The sequence below is a fragment of the Heterodontus francisci genome, chromosome 27 (genome assembly GCF_036365525.1).
Source record: "Heterodontus francisci isolate sHetFra1 chromosome 27, sHetFra1.hap1, whole genome shotgun sequence".
In the NCBI taxonomy this organism is placed as follows: Eukaryota; Metazoa; Chordata; class Chondrichthyes; order Heterodontiformes; family Heterodontidae; genus Heterodontus; species Heterodontus francisci.
Genome location: NC_090397.1, coordinates 21,041,110 through 21,063,325, shown reverse-complemented (window position 1 = coordinate 21,063,325; position 22,216 = coordinate 21,041,110). Strand labels below are relative to the sequence as shown.

Below are 22,216 nucleotides of genomic sequence, written 5' to 3'. Positions count from 1 at the left end.
GCACTGAAAGTCTGTGCCGACCATCAACCACCCATTTATACTAATCCTATATTAATCCCATATTCCCTACCACATCCCCTCCTACATTAATCCCTTATTCCCTACCATTCTCTTACCACCTAGCTACACTAGAGACAATTTACAAAGGCCAATTTGCTTATCAACCTGCAAGTCTTTGGTGGTGGGAGGAAACCGGAAACCCACACGGTCACAGGGAGAACTTGCAAACCCCACACGGGCATTACCCAGAACCGAACCTGGGTCGCTGGAGCTGTGAGACTGCGGTGCTAACCACTGCGCCACTGTGCTGCCCCTTTTTTTGGAGAGAGAAACAGAGTTAACGTTTTAGGTATAAGTTCTGATGAAAGGTCACCGATCTGTCGACCCTTCCCGTCAACACAATTTAGTTTCTAGCATGTTATTTTTAGTTTGCCACAGTAACCCACATTAAAAAGATTATGTGAAATGCATGATAGGACAGCCAAATGCTTGGCAATCCTATTCCAAAATGGCATTTCTGTTAAGCAGAGTGAAGGGTTATAAATAAGCAGATTGTGCAGGCATGGTCTGCAACTTGTAATTATGCCATGGCAATCTCTTCATAAGTTGAATGAAGGAGGGTCTGCCAGAGACAAAGATATTATGTAAAGTACATGCTGCTGCACAAGGATTGCATTACAACCTCTATCAACTGTGTAAGAACAAACCTGCGACTTTATTATTGTTTTAAATTTGATTCCAATAGCATAAATCCAAGGTAGCTGAAAGAGGCAGTGTTTTAGGTCTGAAGAAATGCACTTGAAATGAGTTAATTTGGGAACTGTAGTCACTGTAGGGCTTGGTCATTGTAGAGTGAATCTTATGTTCCATGTGTACAGCATTTTTGATGGAACAAAAGTATTCAACATTGAAAGCTGCGACCAGGTTTCAGTGCATTACTTTGCCAAGCTTTCAGAATCTGCTGAAGTGCTATGCAGGTCTTTAAGAAAGGTGAATTGTATTAAAGGAGGATTGTTGGAATTTGTGGGCGGTAAAGAATCTTTAAAAATGCAGTCACTTTTCTTTCTTTTGGGCCTCCTTATCTCGAGAGACAATGGATACGCGCCTGGAGGTGGTCAGTGGTTTGTGAAGCAGCGCCTGGAGTGGCTATAAAGGCCAATTCTGGAGTGACAGGCTCTCCCACAGTCACTTTTATAGTTGCTAAAATGGTGCAGTGATTTTATGACACCGATGAGCTCGCACTACACATTAGTAATTTGGCTGCCCGTTGACTTTGGGCATTTTTGCAGATTGGCCATGACAGTAACAAGGATTTCCACCAACAATGTAGATCTGTAATATTATCCCTATTGCATCAAGGTGCTACTGCTTTTTCTCAAATTGTTACAGACCCCAAGCCAGCTTTTTGATTTCAGATCAGTTCTGCAGTAAATCTTTCAAATTCACAAGGTAGATACAGATGAGGAAGGTCGTTTAACCCATCTCAGCTAATCCATCTCGAATGCTCCCAGCATGTTGGTGTACCCATGCATTGTGACATATGGATGGCGCATTGGTGCACCTTGTATCTGAGACACCTGGATATGTTTTTTAGGCGTTTGTTGGGTGAATTATATCCTCTCTTAATTTCAGTATTAGCAACGTTTTTGATATTGAAAGGTTATTAGATACAATTTCCTTCAACGTTTGACAACTTGCCATTGTTTTAATTTGTTGCTTGTACTATTTTGTGTGGGGGTGGAACAGCATGTTTTCATGGTCTGACTGTCCATTCAGATTTGGGCTGGATATCCAGAGTTCGTGTGAACCAACCTGCTGTTCTGAGACGTGCGGAACAAATACAGACGAGGAGGAATTTGTCCAAGGAATGGCAAGTAAGTATTTCACTTGAGATTCTTTCTTCACCAATTTTGTTAGCAAAATTGAAGTCTATGGGATTAAAGGGGACAGTGACTGCATGGATATGAAATTGGCTAAGAGACAGAAGGCAGAGAGTTATGGTGGACAGTTTTAGATTGTGTAGAGGTTTACAGTGGTGTTCCCCAAGGGTTGGTTTTGGACCACTGCACTTTGCTATACATTAGTAACCTGGACTTGGGTATCGAGGGCGTAATTTCAAAGTTTGCAGGTGACACAAAACTTGGGAATGTAGAAAGCAATGAAGAGGATAGTAACAGAATTCAAGAGGACGTAGACATTCTGATGAAATGGGCAGATGCATGTCAGATGAAATTTAATGCAGAGAAGAGTGAAGTGATGCTTTTGGAAGGAAAAATGAAGAGAGGCAATAGAAACTAAATGGTGTAATTTTAAAGGGGTGCAGGAAGAGCGAGACCTGGGGGATTTATACACATCTTTGAAGGTGCTTGGACAAGTTGATAAGGCTGTTTTTTTAAAAAAAAAATGAAAATGGGATTCTTGGCACTATCAGTAGAGGCATGGAGTACAAAATCAAATAAGGTACGCTAAACCTTTTTATAAAACATTGGTTGGGTCTCAGCTAAAGTATCGTGTCCAATTCTGGGCACCACACTTGAGGAAGAATGTCAAGGCCTTGGAGCAAGTGCAGAGGAGGTTTACCAGAATGTTACCAGGGATGGTAGGACACAAAAAATAGGAGCAGGAGTAGACCATATGACCCACGGAGCCTGCTCCACCATTCAATACGATTGTGGCTGATCTTAGGCTTCAGTTCCACTTTTCCGCCCACTCACCCTACCCCTTGATTCCCTGAGAGATCAAAAATCTGTCTAACCCAGCCTTAAAAGATAAGGTGGTTAGGAAGACATTTGGGATACTTGCCTTTATTAGCCAAGGCATAGACTCTTAGAGCAGGGAGGTTATGATGGAGCTGTATAAAATGCTAGTTAGGCCACAGCTGGAGTACTATGTACAGTTCTGGGCACCACACTATAGGAAGGATGTGTTTGCACTGGAGAGGATGCAGAGGAGATTCACCAGGATGTTGCCTGGGCTGGAGCATTTCAGCTACGAAGAGAGACTGAAAAGGCTAGGGTTGTTTTCCTTTGAATAGAGAAGGATGAGGGGGGGGGACATGATTAAGATATACAAAATTATGAGGGGCATTGATAGGTTAAATAGGAAGGGACTTTTTCCCTTAGTGGAGGAGTCAATAACTAGGAGGCATAGATTTAAGGTAAGGGGCAGGAGGTTTAGAGGGGATTTGAGGAAAAATGTTTTCATCCAGAGGGTGGTTGGAATCTGGAATACACTGCCTGAAGTGGTGGTAGAGGCAGGAACCCTCACAACATTTAAGAAGTATTTAGATGAGCACTTGAAACACCATAGCATACAAGGCTACGGGCCATGTGCTGGAAAATGGGACTAGAATAGTTAGGTGCTTGATGGCTGCCACAGACACAATGGGTCGAAGGGCCTGTTTCTGTGCTGTATGACTCTATGACTCTAAATGTATTCAACGATGGAACATCCACAACCAACTGGGGTAGAGAATTCCAAAGCTTCACAACCCTTTGAGTGAAATAATTTCTCTGCATCTCAGTCTTAAATGATCGGCCCCATATCCTGAGACTGTGCCCCCATGTTTTAGATTCATCAACCAGTGGAAACAATCTCTGTGTCTACCCTATTTAGCTCCTTCAGAATCTTTTTATGTTTCAATCAGATTCCCTCTGATTCTTCTGAACTCTGGAGAACATAGGCCCAGTTTACTCAGGCTCTCATCAGAGGACAACCCCCTTATCCCAGGGACCAATTTAGTGAAACTTTGCTGTACCACCTCCAATGCAAGTACATCCTTTCTTAAATGTGGAGACCAAAACTGAACACAGTACTCCCAGATGTAGTCTCAAAGAACAAAGAAAATTACAGCACAGGAACAGGCCCTTCGGCCCTCCAAGCCTGCGCCGATCTAGATCCTCTATCTAAACATGTCGCCTATTTTCTAAGGGTCTGTATCTCTTTGCTTCCTGCCCATTCATGTATCTGTCTAGATACATCTTAAAAGACGCTATCGTGCCCGCGTCTACCACCTCCGCTGGCAACGCGTTCCAGGCACCCACCACCCTCTGCATAAAGAACTTTCCACGCATATCCCCCCGAAACTTTTCCCCTCTCACTTTGAACTCGTGACCCCTAGTAATTGAATCCCCACTCTGGGGAAAAAGCTTCTTGCTATCCACCCTGTCTATACCTCTCATGATTTTGTACACCTCAATCAGGTCCCCCCTCAACCTCTGTCTTTCTAATGAAAATAATCCTAATCTACTCAACCTCTCTTCATAGCTAGCGCCCTCCATACCAGGCAACATCCTGGTGAACCTCCTCTGCACCCTCTCCAAAGCATCTACATCCTTTTGGTAATGTGGTGACCAGAACTGCACGCAGTATTCCAAATGTGGCCGAACCAAAGTCCTATACAACTGTAACATGACCTGCCAACTCTTGTACTCAATACCCCGTCCGATGAAGGAAAGCATGCTGTATGCCTTCTTGACCACTCTATTGACCTGCGTTGCCACCTTCAGGGAACAATGGACCTGAACACCCAAATCTCTCTGTACATAAATTTTCCCCAGGACTTTTCCATTTACTGTATAGTTCACTCTTGAATTGGATCTTCCAAAATGCATCACCTCGCATTTGCCCTGATTGAACTCCATCTGCCATTTCTCTGCCCAACTCTCCAATCTATCTATATTCTGCTGTATTCTCTGACAGTCCCTTCACTATCTGCTACTCCACCAATCTTAGTGTCGTCTGCAAACTTGCTAATAAGATCACCTATACTTTCCTCCAAATCATTTATGTATATCACATACAACAGTGGTCCCAGCACGGATCCCTGTGGAACACCACTGGTCACAGGTCTCCATTTTGAGAAACTCCCTTCCACTGCTACTCTCTGTCTCCTGTTGCCCAGCCAGTTCTTTATCCATCTAGCTAGTACACCCTGGACCCCATGCGACTTCACTTTCTCCATCAGCCTACCATGGGGAACCTTATCAAACGCCTTACTGAAGTCCATGTATATGACATCTACAGCCCTTCCCTCATCAATCAACTTTGTCACTTCCTCAAAGAATTCTATTAAGTTGGTAAGCCATGACCTTCCCTGCACAAAACCATGTTGCCTATCACTGATAAGCCCATTTTCTTCCAAATGGGAATAGATCCTATCCCTCAGTATCTTCTCCAGCAGCTTCCCTACCACTGACGTCAGGCTCACCGGTCTATAATTACCTGGATTATCCCTGCTACCCTTCTTAAACAAGGGGACAACATTAGCAATTCTCCAGTCTTCCGGGACCTCACCCGTGTTTAAGGATGCTGCAAAGATATCTGTTAAGGCCCCAGCTATTTCCTCTCTCGCTTCCCTCAGTAACCTGGGATAGATCCCATCCGGACCTGGGGACTTGTCCACCTTAATGCCTTTTAGAATACCCAACACTTCCTCCCTCCTTATGCCGACTTGACCTAGAGTAATCAAACATCTGTCCCTAACCTCAACATCCGTCATGTCCCTCTCCTCGGTGAATACCGATGCAAAGTACTCGTTTAGAATCTCACCCATTTTCTCTGACTCCACGCATAACTTTCCTCCTTTGTCCTTGAGTGGGCCAATCCTTTCTCTAGTTACCCTCTTGCTCCTTCTCTCTCACCAGAACCTATACAATTGTAGCAAGACTTCTTTATTCTTGTACTCCAATCCCCTTGCAATAACGGCCAACCTGCTATTTGCCTTCCTAATTGCTTGCTGCACCTGCATGCTAACTTTCTGCATTCCTTGTACAAGCACACCCAAGTCTCTTTGAACATCAACACTTATGAGTTTCACACCTTTTTAAAAGTATTCTGCTTTTCTATTCTTATGATCAAAATGAATAACTTCACATTTCCTTACATTATACTCCATCTGCCATCTTGTTGCCCACTCACTTAACTGTTTATATCTCTTGCAACCACTCTGTGTTCTTCCACAGCTTACCTTTCCACCCACTTTTGTATCATCAGCAAACTTAGATATATTACTCTCTATCTCTTCATCTAAGTCATTGATATAGATTGTAAATAACTGAGGCCCCAGCACTGATCCTTGCAGCACTCCACTATTCACTGCCTGCTAACTTGAAAATGCCCAGTTTATGTCCACTCTTTGCTTCCTGTCTGTTAACCAATCCTATATCCACGCTAATATATTAGTCCAAACTTCGTTATGTGGAGAGACTGGAGAAGCTGGGATGTTCTCCTTGGAGCAGAGTAGGGTAAGGGGAGATTGAATAGAGTTGTTCACAATCATGAATGTTTTTGATAGAGTAAATGGGGAGAAACCGTTTTTTACTGGCTGGTGGGTTGGTAACTTGACAATGAAATCCAGGGGGAAATTAGTTTTTTTCTTTATGCAATGAGTCATTACAATCTGGAATGCACTGCCTGAAAGATGGTGGAAGCAGATTAAATGGAATTGAATATACAGTTAAATGAGAAATTTGCAGGATTACAGGAAAAGAAGTGGGACCAAATAGAAATTGGGTAGCTCTTTCAAAGAGCTGGCACAGACACTGAGCTGAATGGCTGCCTTCTAGCTGTTCAATTTTGCAATCTCCTCCATTTATTTTTGTCTCGTTCCCTCCAACTCTTACCCCACACCTCCACCTACCCTGCTCTCTAATTCGCATTGAATCCCTGTTGGTGTATGGTTCCATGGGCGCTATTTATTCTCTGGTTCATCACCCAAGTTACCATTGTATGTGTAAGCCTTGAAAATGAGCATTGACAGATTATGTGATGAAGAGGAGAGTCACAGCTCAGAGGGATCCTGTCTTTGTCTGAGATCCAGAAATGCGCATAAGTCAGTGATGAAGAGCAGGAATCCTTAATGTTCCCACCCCTGCCCCTCTCCCCACCTCCCATTATCCTGAAGTTGAGATGTATTTACTCAAAATAGATTGAGAGTAGATTTTGTAACCTTCCTGGTCTGCATGACTCAACATATGCACTAAATGCACTTGCTATACTGTTGGAATCAGCTACCTTGGGCTCATTCATCAGTTATAATTTTGCTATTCCTCATACTGTACCAACTGATTATTAGTCATTACCACGGCGAGTGCATAAGCCAATGTGGTGTTCTGTACCAGCACGATAAACCTGCATAGCTTAACAGTGACTAAGTTTCATATACTATATTGAACCTAGGACCTTTCTCATCTGTGTGAATCAGTATCATGCTAAAGGGCCAAATTTAGAAGTTCTTGAATAATGGGGGGATTGCCTTTTTTTTGCTAGGATTAGGACTGATGTAATTCGTTAGCAGTTTGTTAAAGTTGCCTGGAACTAGTTTGAACCAGCATCCTCTTGTCCTACTGTTCTGGTATAGTTTAAAGTAATTTTCCAAATCTACATTTGTTCTCAGAACAAGGAGATTGAGGGGAGATTTAATAGAGGTGTACAAGATTATGACAGGCTTAGATTAGTTAGAAAAGGAAAAACTGTTTCCATTAACTTTTGGTGCAAAGACTAAGGGACACAGATTGAAGGTTTTGGGCAAGAGATGCAGGGGGAATATGAAGAATTTTTTTTACACAGCGGGCGAAAATGACCTGGATCTCGCTGCTCATAAGGGTGGTGAAAGCGAAGACAATCAATGACTTCAAAAAGAAATTGGAAGGAAATAAACTTGCAGGGCTACGCGAATCGAACAGGGGAGCGGGTCTGACTGGATAGTTCTGTGGAGAGCCAGCGTGTACTCAGTGGACTGAATGGCCGCCTTCTGTGCTGTAAATGACTGAGTCTACCTTTTCTTTTATTATTTCCTATTGTTTACACCTCTATAATTTCACCTCTTATTTTGCTGCTTTCAAGGTTGCAAAGCCCAAGTTTTTCCAATCTTTGTATATAATTGGGAGTGAATCTTGCATTTCTTCACTGAACCATCTCTTTAGTGACTTGGTGACAGGAACACGACGCAGTACTCAAGGTTATGACCTGAGCACTGTATGGTTTGAGTATGACTTCCTCTGATCTGTACTCTACTGTTTTCACTTTACAATTCAGCATTCTGTTTCCTTTGCTGGTTGTTGCTCAACATTATTTGGACTTGCCAAGAACTGTCTCTCTTGCCCAGGCTCTAATTACTCGATAACCTGCTTTCCTTTGAGCAGGAGTAAATGGAGAAGGAGATGCTGTTTGAGATGCAAGATGGGTTTGCAGGCCAAGTCTGCAGCCTTTCTTCTTAAACCTGTGTGAATTTATTTTGTTTTAAGAAAACAGCCCCTAAACATAATTCAATCCCCAAATCTTTTTTTGGAGGGGGAAAAAAAAAATCAAAATCCCAAAATGTGTCAGATTGAAGGACTTTGATGTCTTGGGAATGTGTTAAGGCACTATATAAATGCAGGTTATTTCAAGTATAAAAGTATAAATTACCATTGGACAGCAAGAGGCCATGATTAATTCTGAGTGTTTCTGGGGATGTGCAGTCTTTGTTTCGTGTGGTGTCACTATAAATTACAGCAAACAAATCTAGCACAGTTCTCTTTGTTAAAACTTTCTACATGGAAAAAAAAAATCAGCAAATTGAGCTTGTTTCTGACCTGGCCCAACAGCCCATCATAATGACAGAAAGGAGGCAGTGAAATTAGGTGAAATGGATTTGGAATGATAATCAGCTTAATCAGTGCTGCTGAAGAAAAACTGTGTAGTTGAGAAATGTTAACACTGGTTCAACACCCCATAAATAATGATGCACAGTAATTGCACAGAAGTGCCACAGTATGTGATGCAGCACATTTGCAACAAATCCCATTGAGAGTTTGAGGCTAAGGATTGCCTGTGGGTTATTACTGATCATCTACTGTCAACAATACTGTTTGGTGAGGAAGAGTTCACTTCTCTGTTTTATTTGGAGCAAAAAAATCTTTCAGATATATTTTTTGCAGTGGGTTTTGACTATATCTGTCAACAAATTGCTAATTATCTAGAAAGCCCAAGCATTTTAAACAAAATGAAGCATTCCCAGTCATAACAGAAAAAGGTTACACTAGAAGACTATTTAGTAGATAGTTGTACCTTCGGAAGTTGCAGGTGAAGCTCAAGTATACAGACGTGTGCAGAATCTATATGGCATTGAGCAATAAATAATATGGTGCTCTTTTTAAGAAAAAAAAAATCGACTATTTAAAACTTGTGAAATTTTACATGGAAATGACAGGGAAATGGGATTAGAACAGGTAACTTTGATTGAAGAGCTAGCACCGGAAAAGGCATAATGGGTTGAATGGCCACCTATGCTGTAATCTCTGTCTATGATTGTATTTTTTTTCAAATATCCTTTTTGTTTGAAGCACCCGCTGATTCAGTTGCATACGTTCACACCCCTCCCTCAGCTGGGCTTTCAAATAAGTCCTTCTGTAAACAGGCCTGTGCAAATAGTTTGTGTGGCTTATTTCTGATTTATGTTAACAAGCCTGTGTTGCTGCATACGCATTCAGTTTTTTTCAATGTCGCTTTCTTCAGTGCTGTAAACAGATGGGTCAGAATTGATTGGATGATGTCTGAGAACCAGGCTAGTCAAAAGGTCCAATTTCAATCCGAGGGCTGTTTCAAGAATGCTTTATTACTATCTACACCCTATTTAGAGGATTGAAATGCAATGGTTCACTCAGTCTGTTACAAAAAGTACATTCTAACTGTAGTCTGTGATGGGATGTTTTTACATACTCTTTGCTTCTAATGGTGTGAAGTGGAGAGTGAGAAAGAAAAACATAAAAATGTTCTTTTAACATCACTCTAACCAAATAGATATTTCAGCGATGCTGTCACTATCTTTGTCAGAGAGAGGGGAAAAGAAACACTGATCCTCAAATTTTTTGTTGCCAGGAGGTTCAGACATGAAGTGCAGCTGTCAGGACTGTATTGTATTTCTGTCAGTCAAAGCTTTTGGTGACAGTTGTGAATGTAGGATTTCTATCTCCTGGCAGGAAATGAGTATTGCAGTACTCTTTCTTCTGACAAATTGTGCAAGTCTGATTCTTCATTGTCTCTTCCCTGTTCCTGTTCCTATCCCTATCCCCTCCCCATCACCTTCTGTTGTTTCACAGGCTGCATGGCTACTGAAGGCTGTCACATGTATCGACCTCACCACGCTGTCTGGTGATGACACACCTTCAAATGTCCAGAGACTGTGCTACAAAGCCAAACACCCCATCAGAGAAGACCTGTTGAAGAGTCTGGACATGGCCAATAAAGGTAGCTGGACTGGAACAATGCTGAATGACTTCTGGTATTATTTATTTTATTTTAATTAAGAAGCCTGTAACCATTAGGGCCTAAGCAGTAGATAGGAATACAGCATAAATAGCCATGGCCTCCTAGATTTGCTTGTCTTTGGGGTCCTGAAATGGATTTCCTAGAGTTCTTTTCCTGAAATTGGCCACAGACTTTAATTGCCTTTCCCCAGGAGTCAGTGTTACTAACAATTGCATGTGGTAGAGCTTGAGATCACCACTTCTGATAGGCTGAGCATTGATCCGACCCTTTCTATTCCCCCAGTCCGGGATCCACTGCATCCCTTTCCCTCTTATTGTGAAGTGTTTGTTTTACACGTGGTTATGCCAAATAGACACCTGACCTTTCAGTTTCAATATTGAAATGTTGCTAAGGACGAAGTTCTTGCTAGAAAATGCTACAGTCTGACAATCATTGTGGCGTTTGCTTCAGTCACAAAGGCCTTTACGGTAAATCCTTTTAATACATTCTCAGTGCAACAAGGTTTGGAATGATAAGTCTCTCAGGGCCTCAAATCTGTTCCTTTCACACTGTACAAAAACCTTATCTTGGGTTCTGCCACACTGTTATGACCAGGTCAGAAAGGGGTCTAGGGTTCTCTCTGAACCTTCACCTGATCTTACTGTAACAGGGTTTAATTTTAAACAGTGTTTTAGCTCCCCCTTGGTGAATCCTTGTTCACTGCTTTCCAATCGTAAGGCAAAGAAACCAGCCAAACAGATTTTCTTAAGTTTAAAGAAGAAAGGTTGAAATTTATTAAACTTAAGAAAGATTGAGGGAGCTCGGGCTTTTCTCATTGGAGCGAAGAAGGATGAGAGGTGACTTGATAGAGGGGTACAAGATGATGAGAGGCATAGATAGAGTAGATAGTCAGAGACTTTTTCCCAAGGTGGAAAGGGCTATCACCAGGGGACATAATTTTAGGGTGATTGGAGGAAGGTTTCAGGGAGATGTCAGAGGTAGGTTCTTTACACAGAGAGTGGTGGGTGCGTGGAATGCGCTGCCAGCGGTGGTAGTGGAAGCAGATACATTAGGGGCATTTAAGCGACTCTTGGATAGGTACATGGATGATAGTAGAATGAAGGGTAGGTAGGTAGTTAGTTTGATCTTGGAGTAGGTTAAAGGTTCGGCACAACATCGTGGGCCAAAGGGCCTGTACTGTGCTGTACTGTTCTATGTTCTTTTAAACTCTAATTCGGTTAGTGCCTACAATATGCGACGCGCCCACGCTAGCATGCATACACAATATATGCAAATAGAGACAGAAAAGAGCAGAAGAAATAAAGTGGAAAAGTTTGAGGCAATATCTGAAGATGGTTTTGGTTACTGTTCTTAGAGCTCACTGTAGAGTCCTTGATTGTAGGTAGGTCTTGCATCTCATTGGGGCCCAGCATTCTTCTTAACCTTGTTCGATGTAGGAGACTTTTCTCTCTTGAGGTTTACGTGTCTTCAGTGAGTTTGGAGTTACAGGAGAAAGAGATGGGATCAGACAGGAGAGGCTGTGGCGAGCCAGCCAGGAGAGATCTTTACAGTCCAGGAGCAAACAGTCTCTCTGAATTCAAACTCTGAGTACAATTCAGAAAAACACAGGTTGCCAAGCAGGTTAGTCATGTGACTAGCTGGTCTGGCCACGTCTGTTTGTGGGTTCAGCCATCCTAGCAGTCATCCTGGAATATGAGCTCTGTCAGCTTTAATGTCTGGTGCTCAAAGTCCATTATGGATTACGTTGGAGCAGGGCAGAGCCCTTTGTCCCTCCAAGCACTGTCTGTTAGTATGCAAATATTTTTCCAGCCAAGTGTCTGGTGATTTTTTATTTAACAAGTCCTTTCTTCACTCCAGCAACAGTTTAAAATCAATGTTCATATGACAAAATTAATATGCCTCATTCTTGGCAGGTGGGGTCTGCATGACACACACCCTGAGAGAAAGCTCTGCATAGCAATTCCTGATCCCCTTAAATAATCATACCAATCTCCAAAATATCATGTATCCTTACATCTCCACTATTTCACCCCACCCCTAAACTGTGGCTCCAACAGCAGGGGAATAGATAGCTATTGAGAAACAATGTTGGGACTGTGAGAAACTGGTCCTCTAATTGCAGGGATGCCCAAGTTTTCTTTCTCTTAATGGGCCACGTATAAATTTGAAATCTACATTCCTGCTATTCTGGAGTTGGTGATACTGACGGATCTTGGTGTTCTGATCATAAGATTTGTCCAATTAGTGTGGCAACAGAGCTGAGAGCAGTCTTTGCAGACCTCCAGTCCTGTGAAATTCAAACATAATTGAACAGTGAGCAAGAAATAGAAGTATAAATGGGGCTGAGTTGCCTGGACATAGAGGGCTGGAATAATAATAAAAGCAAAATACTGCGGATGCTGGAAATCTGAAATAAAAACAAGAAATGCTGGAACCACTCAGCAGGTCTGGCTGCATCTGTGGAAAGAGAAGCATAGTTAACGTTTCGGGTCAGTGACCCTTCGTTGGAACTGACAAATATTAGAAAAGTCACAGGTTATAAGCAAGTGAGGTGGGGGTGGGGCAAGAGATAACCAAGGAGGTCTTGATTGGACCAGGCCACATAGCTGACCAAAAGGTCACGGAGCAAAGACAAACAATATGTTAATGCTGTGTTGAAAGACAAAGCATTAGTACAGATTAGGTGTAAATACACTGAATATTGAACAGCAGCAAGTGTAAACCTGAAAAAAAACAGTGGGTAAGCAAACTGAACAAACTAAGATGAAATGAAATAAATGCAAAAAAAAAAGGATTGTAAAAAATGTAAAAAAGAACGTGAAAAAATAACTAGAAATGAAAGTAAAATGGGGGGCTGTCATGCTCTGAAATGATTGAAGTCAATGTTCAGTTCGGCAGGCTGTAGTATGCCTAATCGGTAAATGAGATGCTGTTCCTCGAGCTTGCGTTGATGTTCACTGGAACACTGCAGCAATCCCAGGACAGAGATGTGAGCATGAGAGCAGGGGGGAGTGTTGAAATGGCAAGCAACCGGAAGCTCAGGGTCCTGCTTGCGGACTGAGCGGATAGAGGGCTGGCATGTCAGGATTCATGGGCCAGAGGCTGCAGTCTGCTTTGTTACGTGTGTACTTGTGGGAAAGTATTTTTCATTAAAACAATATGAAGCATTCATAGAGCATTTCTGTTTTAACAGAAAATGTTTAATATGGCTGTATTGTATGAGATTGGTGTAAATACACTGAATATTGAACAGCAGCAAGTGCAAACCTGAAAAAAAACATTTTCGTGGTTTATGTAGTTTATGCATGCTTAATCCTGTTGGAAGTGTTAAGAATGAATACATGATCTATGCTGCTTTTTGTAGGTATTACTACTGGAGCAGTGTGTGTTTACCCTTCTCGGGTGGCTGATGCAGTTCAAACATTGAAGGCTATACAATGCAATATCCCTGTTGCCTCAGGTATGAAAGTAACTTGAAACCTTTTTCTGAAATGACTAAAATATGTTGAACTTAATATTTACTGAATATATATTTTTTGATGTAATGATTCTTATGGAAACTGCAATCTGGATTTTCTGATTGGAGTTCTTTTAACTGGGTTGCTGCTATTGTGAAAATAATGACAATTGGAAAACATAGGCGTCCTGCTCAGCTTCCACTCCCACATCCACATTGCCAAAACACTTTTCATCCTCCAAGGCAGCTGTTGCCTTCCACTCATATCTCACCTTTTGCTGCTGAAACCCTAATCCAGCTCTTCATTATCTCGGGCCTTAATTTATTCAGTGATCTGCTCTCTGGCCTCTTTGCATCAACCCTCAAAGTATTAATTCATCCAAACATATGTAATTGCTCATGTCCTCCACTGCACTATGTTTCACATTCCATCGATCCTCCCTTGTCTTCTCCATGCGTCTCTAGGTTCACCCACTCCAGCATGTTAATTTCAAATCAAATCAAGGGATGGCTTGGTTCCATTCCTATCATAGTAATCTCCTGTTGCCATACATGCCTGCATCCTCTACTTCCCTAACACTGGACTTCTCCTCTACTCTGTTCTACCATTGGCAACCACTCAGCTGTGTGTTCCTGCCTTCTGATATTCTCTACCTAGTTTGAACTATTTTTAGAAACGCTTCTTAGATCCTGACTTCAGTTCCACACACCTGGCTTCTTTATGCCCCTGACTTCCCTATGCTTGATTTTCATGGTATCCCTTTTGTCTTTTTCTTGCATTGTGCTGTGAAATGTGAAATCCTCTACATGAGCACTCTAGAAATGCAACTTATTTTTGTCTCAATTGAGCTTCAATTATGACAGTTGTTTTTTATGTATTAGTGGCAACTGGTTTTCCTGCTGGGCAGACACCACTGAAGATACGTTTGCAGGAAATAACAATGGCTATTGAAGATGGTGCTACAGAAATTGATATTGTAATTAACAGAACCTTAGTGCTGAAAGGCCAGTGGGAAGGTAAGGGTTGTTCTATTGTATGCAAATAACAACCATTTAAGTTGTGCTTCTGTTTTGATTAAAAATAAATTGCAATTTGTACTGTTGTGACTATCTGCCTGCATTCTCTTCTGAGGCGAACGCTATAAAAGGAGCTAGGTCTTTTGCTTCCATTACATAAAATGTTGTTACCGTTGAGGCTGGCTCCTATTTTAAACAGGGTGATTTTTGAGGCTCCACTCTTGACACAGAGCCTTGCTACTGATGACCATGCATCAGAAAATTGTGGTTACTACACTCGCCATAATATTCTTTCTATAATTTCATCATTCTGATGCAGCTGGGGCATTGATAGTATAAATGTCCCGTTGGATGCTTCAGTGTCTTGATTACCGGGCTAACTCTCATTTCTGCTGCAAAGGGTTTTCCTGCTTGACATTTACCTTTCAACATTGTGTAGCAGTCATGTTCCTGGGCTATTAATCCAGATGTCTGGACTAATAATCCTGATGAATTCAAATTCCACCATAGCAGTTTGAGAATTTGAATTTTTTTTAATGAAACAAAAAGCTGGTATAAGTAACAATGAAACTGTTGGGTTGGCAAAAATACTCAATGGTTCACTCTAGGGAAGGAAACCTGTTGTCCTTGGTCTGGTCAAATACGTGACTCCAGTTTCACACTAACTTGGTTGACTCTTAACTGCCTCTGAAGTGATCTGGTGGTCACTTGTATCAAACTATTACAAAAATTAGGATTGTGGTGCACTGCAGTGTTTCTTTATGAATCACATCAGAGAGTGGAACCAGCATATCAAAGATAGCACATTGGGGAAAGTAGGAGCATTATCAGGGATAGCATGTGAGAGAGAGTGTGGGGGCAATATATCAGGGATAGCACATTGAAAAGGTGAGAGCAGCATAAGGAGAGAGTCGGGGCAGAATATTAGAGATGACCTATTGGGGAACGTAGCATTGGTATATCAGGGGTAGCACATTGGGGGAAAAATGGGAACAGCATGGTCATATTTGTAAATTGCAATTTGCTGTTTATAATGTTGTGGTGTTTCCAGAGCTGTACAATGAGATTCAACAATGTCGTGATGCCTGTGAAGAAGTCCACATGAAGACCATACTAGGAACTGGAGAATTGGGATCATTGACAAACGTCTACAAGGCTAGTCTTGTAGCCATGATGGCAGGTAACTTTAAATTCTGACTGATGGAGTCTTACAAAGGTTTACGTAAAGTTCCATTGGTAGCACTCTTGCCTTTGAGTGTGAAGCTGGTGAGTTCATGCCCATTATTCAAGGTTGCCACTCAAGTGCAGTACAGAGGGAGGGGCTACAGTGGCAGAGATGTCAACCTTTGGGTGAGAGTTCAATTAGGTCCAGTCTGGCTGTTCACATGGTTAAAAGGGGCATTAAAGATCCTGAAATTTTCAGCAGAAATGAGCAAAACATTGTTTCTGTCCTGACCAACGCTTCTCTTCAACTAATGGTGTCAGAAACAGATTATTGGTGTTTGTGTGATCCTGCTGTGAGCTAATTGACTAAACTGGACATCACTGTGTAGCAATTCAAGAACTTGCTAACTGAAATCATGTGTTGCATATGTACAATTTTTTTTCATTACAATTTCACTGGGCAAAATTCCTCCAAAATGACACCCTTCAAAAAAAGATGCAGTGTATTGATTTGGAGGTATGTTGTCACACCTTAGCAAATCCTACGATCTTGACCGTGATCATCTCCTCTCTTCAAGTTCCTAGTCTTAGTTGAACTTTTCAGTGAACAAAGTGCTTTCCCAAAAGGAGTGAGAGGAAATTATCAGGCTGGTCTCGTATCTCTTAGCAGCTTGCTAGCTCTGCATTGCCAGAGGCTCAGGAGGATTTCTCATGTGTCTGACATTTTACACAGAGGAAGGTGTGATTTAAATTAAAAAAGGGTGATGGAGAAAGTACAAAAATTTACATGAGCTGTTATGTATAATGTTAACATTAAAATGATTGCCTCACCAGGCAGTGTGGTGGAGCTGCAATGTGTCTTGCTGTACAGCCATTCAGCCCATTGTGCCTGTGCGGTTCTTTGGAAGAGCTGTCCAATTTGCCCCTCTTCCCTGCTCTTTCCTCACAGCTCTGCAAATCTTTCTTTTTCAACTGTACATCCAATTCCCTTATGAAAGTTACCATTGAATTTGCTTCCACCACCCTTTCAGGCAGTGCATTGCAGTTCATAATGACTCGCTATGTGAAAAAATTCTCATTTTGGTTCTTTTGTTGTTTTAAATCTGTGTCCTCTGGTACAGTGGCGCAGTGGTTAGCACCGCAGCCTCACAGCTCCAGCGACCCAGGTTTGATTCTGGGTACTGCCTGTGTGGAGTTTGCAAGTTCTCCCTGTGACCATGTGGGTTTTCGCCGGGTGCTCCGGTTTCCTCCCACAGCCAAAGACTTGCAGGTTGATAGGTAAATTGGCCATTATAAATTGCCCCTAGTATAGGTAGGTGGTAGGGGATTTGAGGGAAGGTGGGGATGTGGTAGAAAAATGGGATTAATGTAGGATTAGTATAAATGGGTGGTTGATGGTCAGCACAGACTCGGTGGGCCAAAGGGCCTGTTTCAGTGCTGTATCTCCAAATAAAATAAAATACTGATGCTCCACCTTGTGGAAACCGCTTACGCTATCAAAACCATTTATAATTTTGAACACCTACTAAATCTCAGTAGTAAGAGGTCATGCAGCCTCTCCTACAGTGAGCTTTCTGACCTCAATTGTGGGGAAATGCCCAAAATAGGGGGCCGGCACTGTTGGAAAATAAAGGGCAATAAACCTGTCCCATGATCACCCGGTACCTATGCATCTCGAGGTGTGGCTTTGAGAGCAGTTCTCAAGCCTGCTTGTTCAGCTCAGAAGGTTTATGGAATGGCCAGACTTCATGAAAGAATGTAGAGAAGATAAGAAATGGTTGTTAATTACAGCTCACTGTAGAAACATAGAAATGTAGAGCACAGGAGGAGGCCATTCTGCCCATCATGATTGTGCCAGCTCTCAAAGAGTTATTGACTTAATCTCAATTTCCTGCCCCTTCTGCACACCATTTCTTTTAAGTATTCATCCACTTACTTTTTTCTAAAAGTTATTATGCATTCTGCTTCCACCATTTCTTCTGGTAGGGAAATAGTGGCACCTCTGCAATCGTAAAAACAGCTGATCCAAGCTGCTAGCAATCTTGGCATTCGGTTTGAGTATGAAGTGAGCGTTAAACATCATGTCCTATCCATCAACAAGACCACTTAATCCATCATTGCAATATTGCCGAGCTCTGCCCCTCCCTCAGTCCATCCACTGCTGAAACCCCTGTCTTTGGCACCATCGGACTTGACTGTTCAAACATTATCCTCGCTATCTTCTCTATAAACATCAACTTGTCCAAAATTCTGCTGTTCATATTTTGTCCCACACTAAGACCAACTGATCCCTCAACCCCTTCTTTGCTGATCTACACTAACTCTCCTTCCCTCAACACATTAAATATAAACAAAAGCAAAATACTGCAGAGGCTGGAAATTTGAAATAAGAACATAAATTCTCAGCTACCTGTGGAGAGAGAACAGTTAACGTTTCAGGCCAATGGCCTTTCATGAGAACTGCAAGAAGTGAGATTTAAGTATTTATAAGCAAGTATGCAGGGAAAGGGTTGGAGGAGCAGGGGGAGGAAGAACAAAGGTCTGTAAGAGGGTGGAGGGCAGGAGTGCTTTTAAAATCCACATGCCCTGCTGAATGCTGTGATTCTCGGATTCCAGCCTCTTGTACGTCCTCTCTCCCTTTGCCTCACTATTGACAGCAGATCCTTCTCTGCTTCAGTCTTATTTTCTGCAACTCCCCGCGGCTCCCCCCGTTAACCTTTAAAAAAAATCTTCTCAAATCTAATATTTTCAAACAAACCTCAAGTCACCATTCCTGATTAATTTCTCCCTTTTTGGCTCAGCGTCTGCTTTCAGTGCCCATCAGTCTTGGTATGTTCCTTTATTTTAAGGATGCTGTATAAATACAAATTCTTCCTGAAATCCCATGTGCTAACAGACTTCTGCATGATAAACTCTCCTAAACTCTCACTTTGTTCTTCAGTTCATAAATTTTTGCCCTCCAGTTACTGACTCAACAACCAGTGGAAATAATTTTTATATAGCTTGTCCAAGCCTCTCTAAATTTTGAACACTTCTATCAGCTCTTTTCACAACCATTCCTATTCTAGTGAAAAAGTTCCCTGATACACTAGTTTCTTTTCATCCCTGGTATTGGTAAATCTCTTCTGTACCCTCTCCATGGCATTCTTGCTAAAGTTGAGCACCCAAAATTGAACACTTTTTAATTGTGGCCTAAACAATGATTTGTATAGCTTTAGGATTTTGTCCTTTTTCTTTGCGCTGCGTAAGTTACCTTTTTACTTTATAATTTAAAAAATCATCCCTTGTTAACATAAATCTCAGCTGCAGCATTTTCTCTAAGTACTCTCGGGTTTCAGCTGGTTTGGATAATTGGAAGTAATTTTAATGAAACACTTTTTTTTGGATAAGTGTAGGTGGAGGAGGAAATGTGCTCAAAATTGAGAGGCTTTGACAAGCTAAATCAAAACAATTTCTATGGGTTGGTTAGGCCAATAACTAGGCTACAACCTTTTTAACCACAAATGCTATTTTTGCTCAGGTGCCCCACCTCCATGCATCCATTATGATATTTGCTGAATGCAGTCAGCTCACTAATAGTATAACAATTGTTATGCAAAGCCTCCATTTTAAAATATTTTTTTGAGGACTCCTGTTTAAAAATTGTGGAAATTGATTCATTTGAAAGACTGAAGAGATTTCAAAGATGCTGGACATTTTTTAAAAAAGGTACTGGAAGGTCTTGAGATTTTGTTTAAAAACACATCCTTACTGGATGTCACATGTCTTATGCTAAGTAAACAACAGGTGACTAGGGGAGTTGTTTACAGAGAAGTGGCATGTCAAGATTTATGGTGGTCAAGGGTTGGTTTTGTTTTGGATAATGTTTTGAATCATTTGGGGGTCAGCCTGCTAAGAGAGAAGCCAATAGCTCATCCTTTTCCAGTCCTTTGAGAAACCCTAAGAATCCAGTGTGTAGACTGGAGAAATCGATGCTACATTTTTTCTGAAAAGCCTGCCAGACAAATCCTCAACGTCGCCTGAAGAGAACTGCTCGAAAAAAATCCTAGTGACAGTCGGCTACGAGTATTTGGATGCCAGACTAAAAGGGCCAGTGGAGAACATCGCATATCTTGTCCTTTTTTCCTTCAGGAATTAACAAATATTTGGCCAAAGAATTTTTTTGTCTTTTTGTAAAGAGATCTCTGCAGAGAAACCATTTTTTTTCTTTAACCGGTATGTGTGTTCGTGTGTGTTGGGCTAATTTAGAAGGGAACTTTCATATTTCAACCTACGTGTTAATACATCTGTATTGAATAAGTCTTGTTTTATAATGAATAATTTTGTTGTTTAGTAAAGAAACCGGTTGGTGGATTTTATTCTGAAATAAAAATAGAGTATATAATTGGCCGTATTGGTAACTGGGTAAAACATTTAAATGTATGTTGTGACCCGTGAAGATGTAGAACTAGAGAGACAGTGCACTCCTCCAATCTCAGTCGTAACACTATGGAGGGCTGATTTTAGGAATGCACACATGTCCATCAGGAGGGCATATTGAGACATTGAGTTTGTACCTCGAGATTTTCTGCCCAACAGTGGGCAGAAAAATAATGGCAAATGTAATGTATGAACAGTTCAGACTGTTCAATGTCACTGATATTGCTGTAAGTTGCCTACTGTTGAGATTTTTGTGAAGCATGCAGTCAGTGTCTGTGTGCAAGCAGGGAGAGAGAAGTTCAGGGCCTAACTAAGGGCTGATAATGGAACTTATTCCAGCTGTGCCACTGGAAATTTAAATAATAAAGTACACCTTGGAAATTAATTCAGTGGATTCTTGAGCAGGGATCAATGAGAAAAAGTTAGAAATGTATTTTTAGAGGGAGTAAATAAGAAAACATTTTTGGAACTGTTTCTGTAGTACGGGGGAAGAGCTGCATGCATTGGGGATGTATGCAGCAATGTGTTCCCAGTCACCTTACTGGCATTTACTACTTCTGTACACTGTATTTTCATGTTGGGATGAGAAGGGCAAGATAAGAGAGGAGAGTATTCAATCTCTATGGTGACTACAAGACCATGGGCTGCATTTTGCAAGCCCCCCACCAAAATGGATGGCAGGTGAAAAACATGGTGGCCCGCACACACTGGGCCCGCGTCAGGGATCCACCGCGATTCCAAACGCGGTGGCTGGATCGGCTGCCAACCATCCCTCCTGACCCCATGATGTGGAGGGGGTGGGTGAGCTGTCCCTGGCAACAGCATCCTGTGCCATATTTAAAGGGCTTAAAGCCCTTACTGACAATTTAATTTTTTAAAGTGACAATATTTTACAGTTAATACAAATGAATGAAAAAAATTTAGCATAATCTCCCACCGCCCCCAATGGCATTACGCATCATTCCTGCCCTTCTCCCCGCAGCACCTACATTGAATATATGACCCCTTCTCTTTCCCCCCCCCCCCCCAAAGTTCAGACCCTTTGTCCTTTACCCCTTCCCGTCATCCCCCAACCAATCCGAAGACTTTGATCCTGCTCCCTCCGCCCTCCCGCACTGAGAAAATGACCTCCTCCCCTCTTCCCACAGGTGTCGCGCCTTGTTTTCTCCTTTCCCCTAACAGGGATTCAAAGTTCCGAATGAAGATCAGTGCAGCAAATCAGGAGGTAACAGGACCACCTTTAATTCAGATAGATAGATTAATTTATTTACATATTGTAATGCAGGTCCTATTGCTGAGTGGCGGGGGGCTACCACGAGGCCTCGCCGCCGCCAATTTTGGGATGGGGCCTGCTGGGTTCGGTGGCGGACCTCATCTGTTGCAACCTTTTATGCCCCCACCCCCGCCATTGTTCCCGGTGTCGAAGACCCTTTAAAGTCCAGCGCCATATATATAAGGCAGATAAACAAATAATGGGGATTTCTATAACACCTTCCAATATTATTTTGAAGTGTACTCATCTGCTATTTATGCAGACATGAAATATTATTGGTAATCCCTTCCCTCAAGTCCTTGAACATGTTGCCTTCCAAATCCATACCCATCTTCTCCGGAATGCCATGTTTGAATCCCTCAGGTTTATGCCTCTGTCACATTACCAAAACAGCTCTTTATTAAAGTCACAAATAACATCCTATGTGAATGTGACAAAGGTAATTTATCTCTCCACATCCTTCTTGACCTGTCTGTGGCTTTTGACATGGTGGATCATTCCTCGAATGCCTGTCCACTATTATCCAGCTGGGTGGGACAGCACTTGCTTGGTTTCATTTATTTTCTATCTAATTGTAGCCAGAGAATTGCCATTAACGGCTTCTCTTCCCATTTCTGCACAGTTACCTCTGGTGG

The 22,216-nt window shown here is 41.9% G+C and overlaps 1 protein-coding gene across 2 annotated transcripts in view; it reads left to right on the top strand.

The window, feature by feature from the left end:
* The window catches only part of dera (deoxyribose-phosphate aldolase (putative)), a 48,926-nt gene that overhangs the window by 10,525 nt on the left and 16,185 nt on the right, over positions 1–22,216 (top strand). For both annotated transcript variants that reach the window (XM_068058972.1, XM_068058971.1), the window contains exons 2-6: positions 1,777–1,874; positions 10,083–10,230; positions 13,616–13,711; positions 14,591–14,725; positions 15,777–15,905. In XM_068058972.1, coding sequence (XP_067915073.1) covers positions 1,777–1,874; positions 10,083–10,230; positions 13,616–13,711; positions 14,591–14,725; positions 15,777–15,905 — 606 coding nt within the window. The remainder of the gene's footprint in view (positions 1–1,776; positions 1,875–10,082; positions 10,231–13,615; positions 13,712–14,590; positions 14,726–15,776; positions 15,906–22,216) is intronic.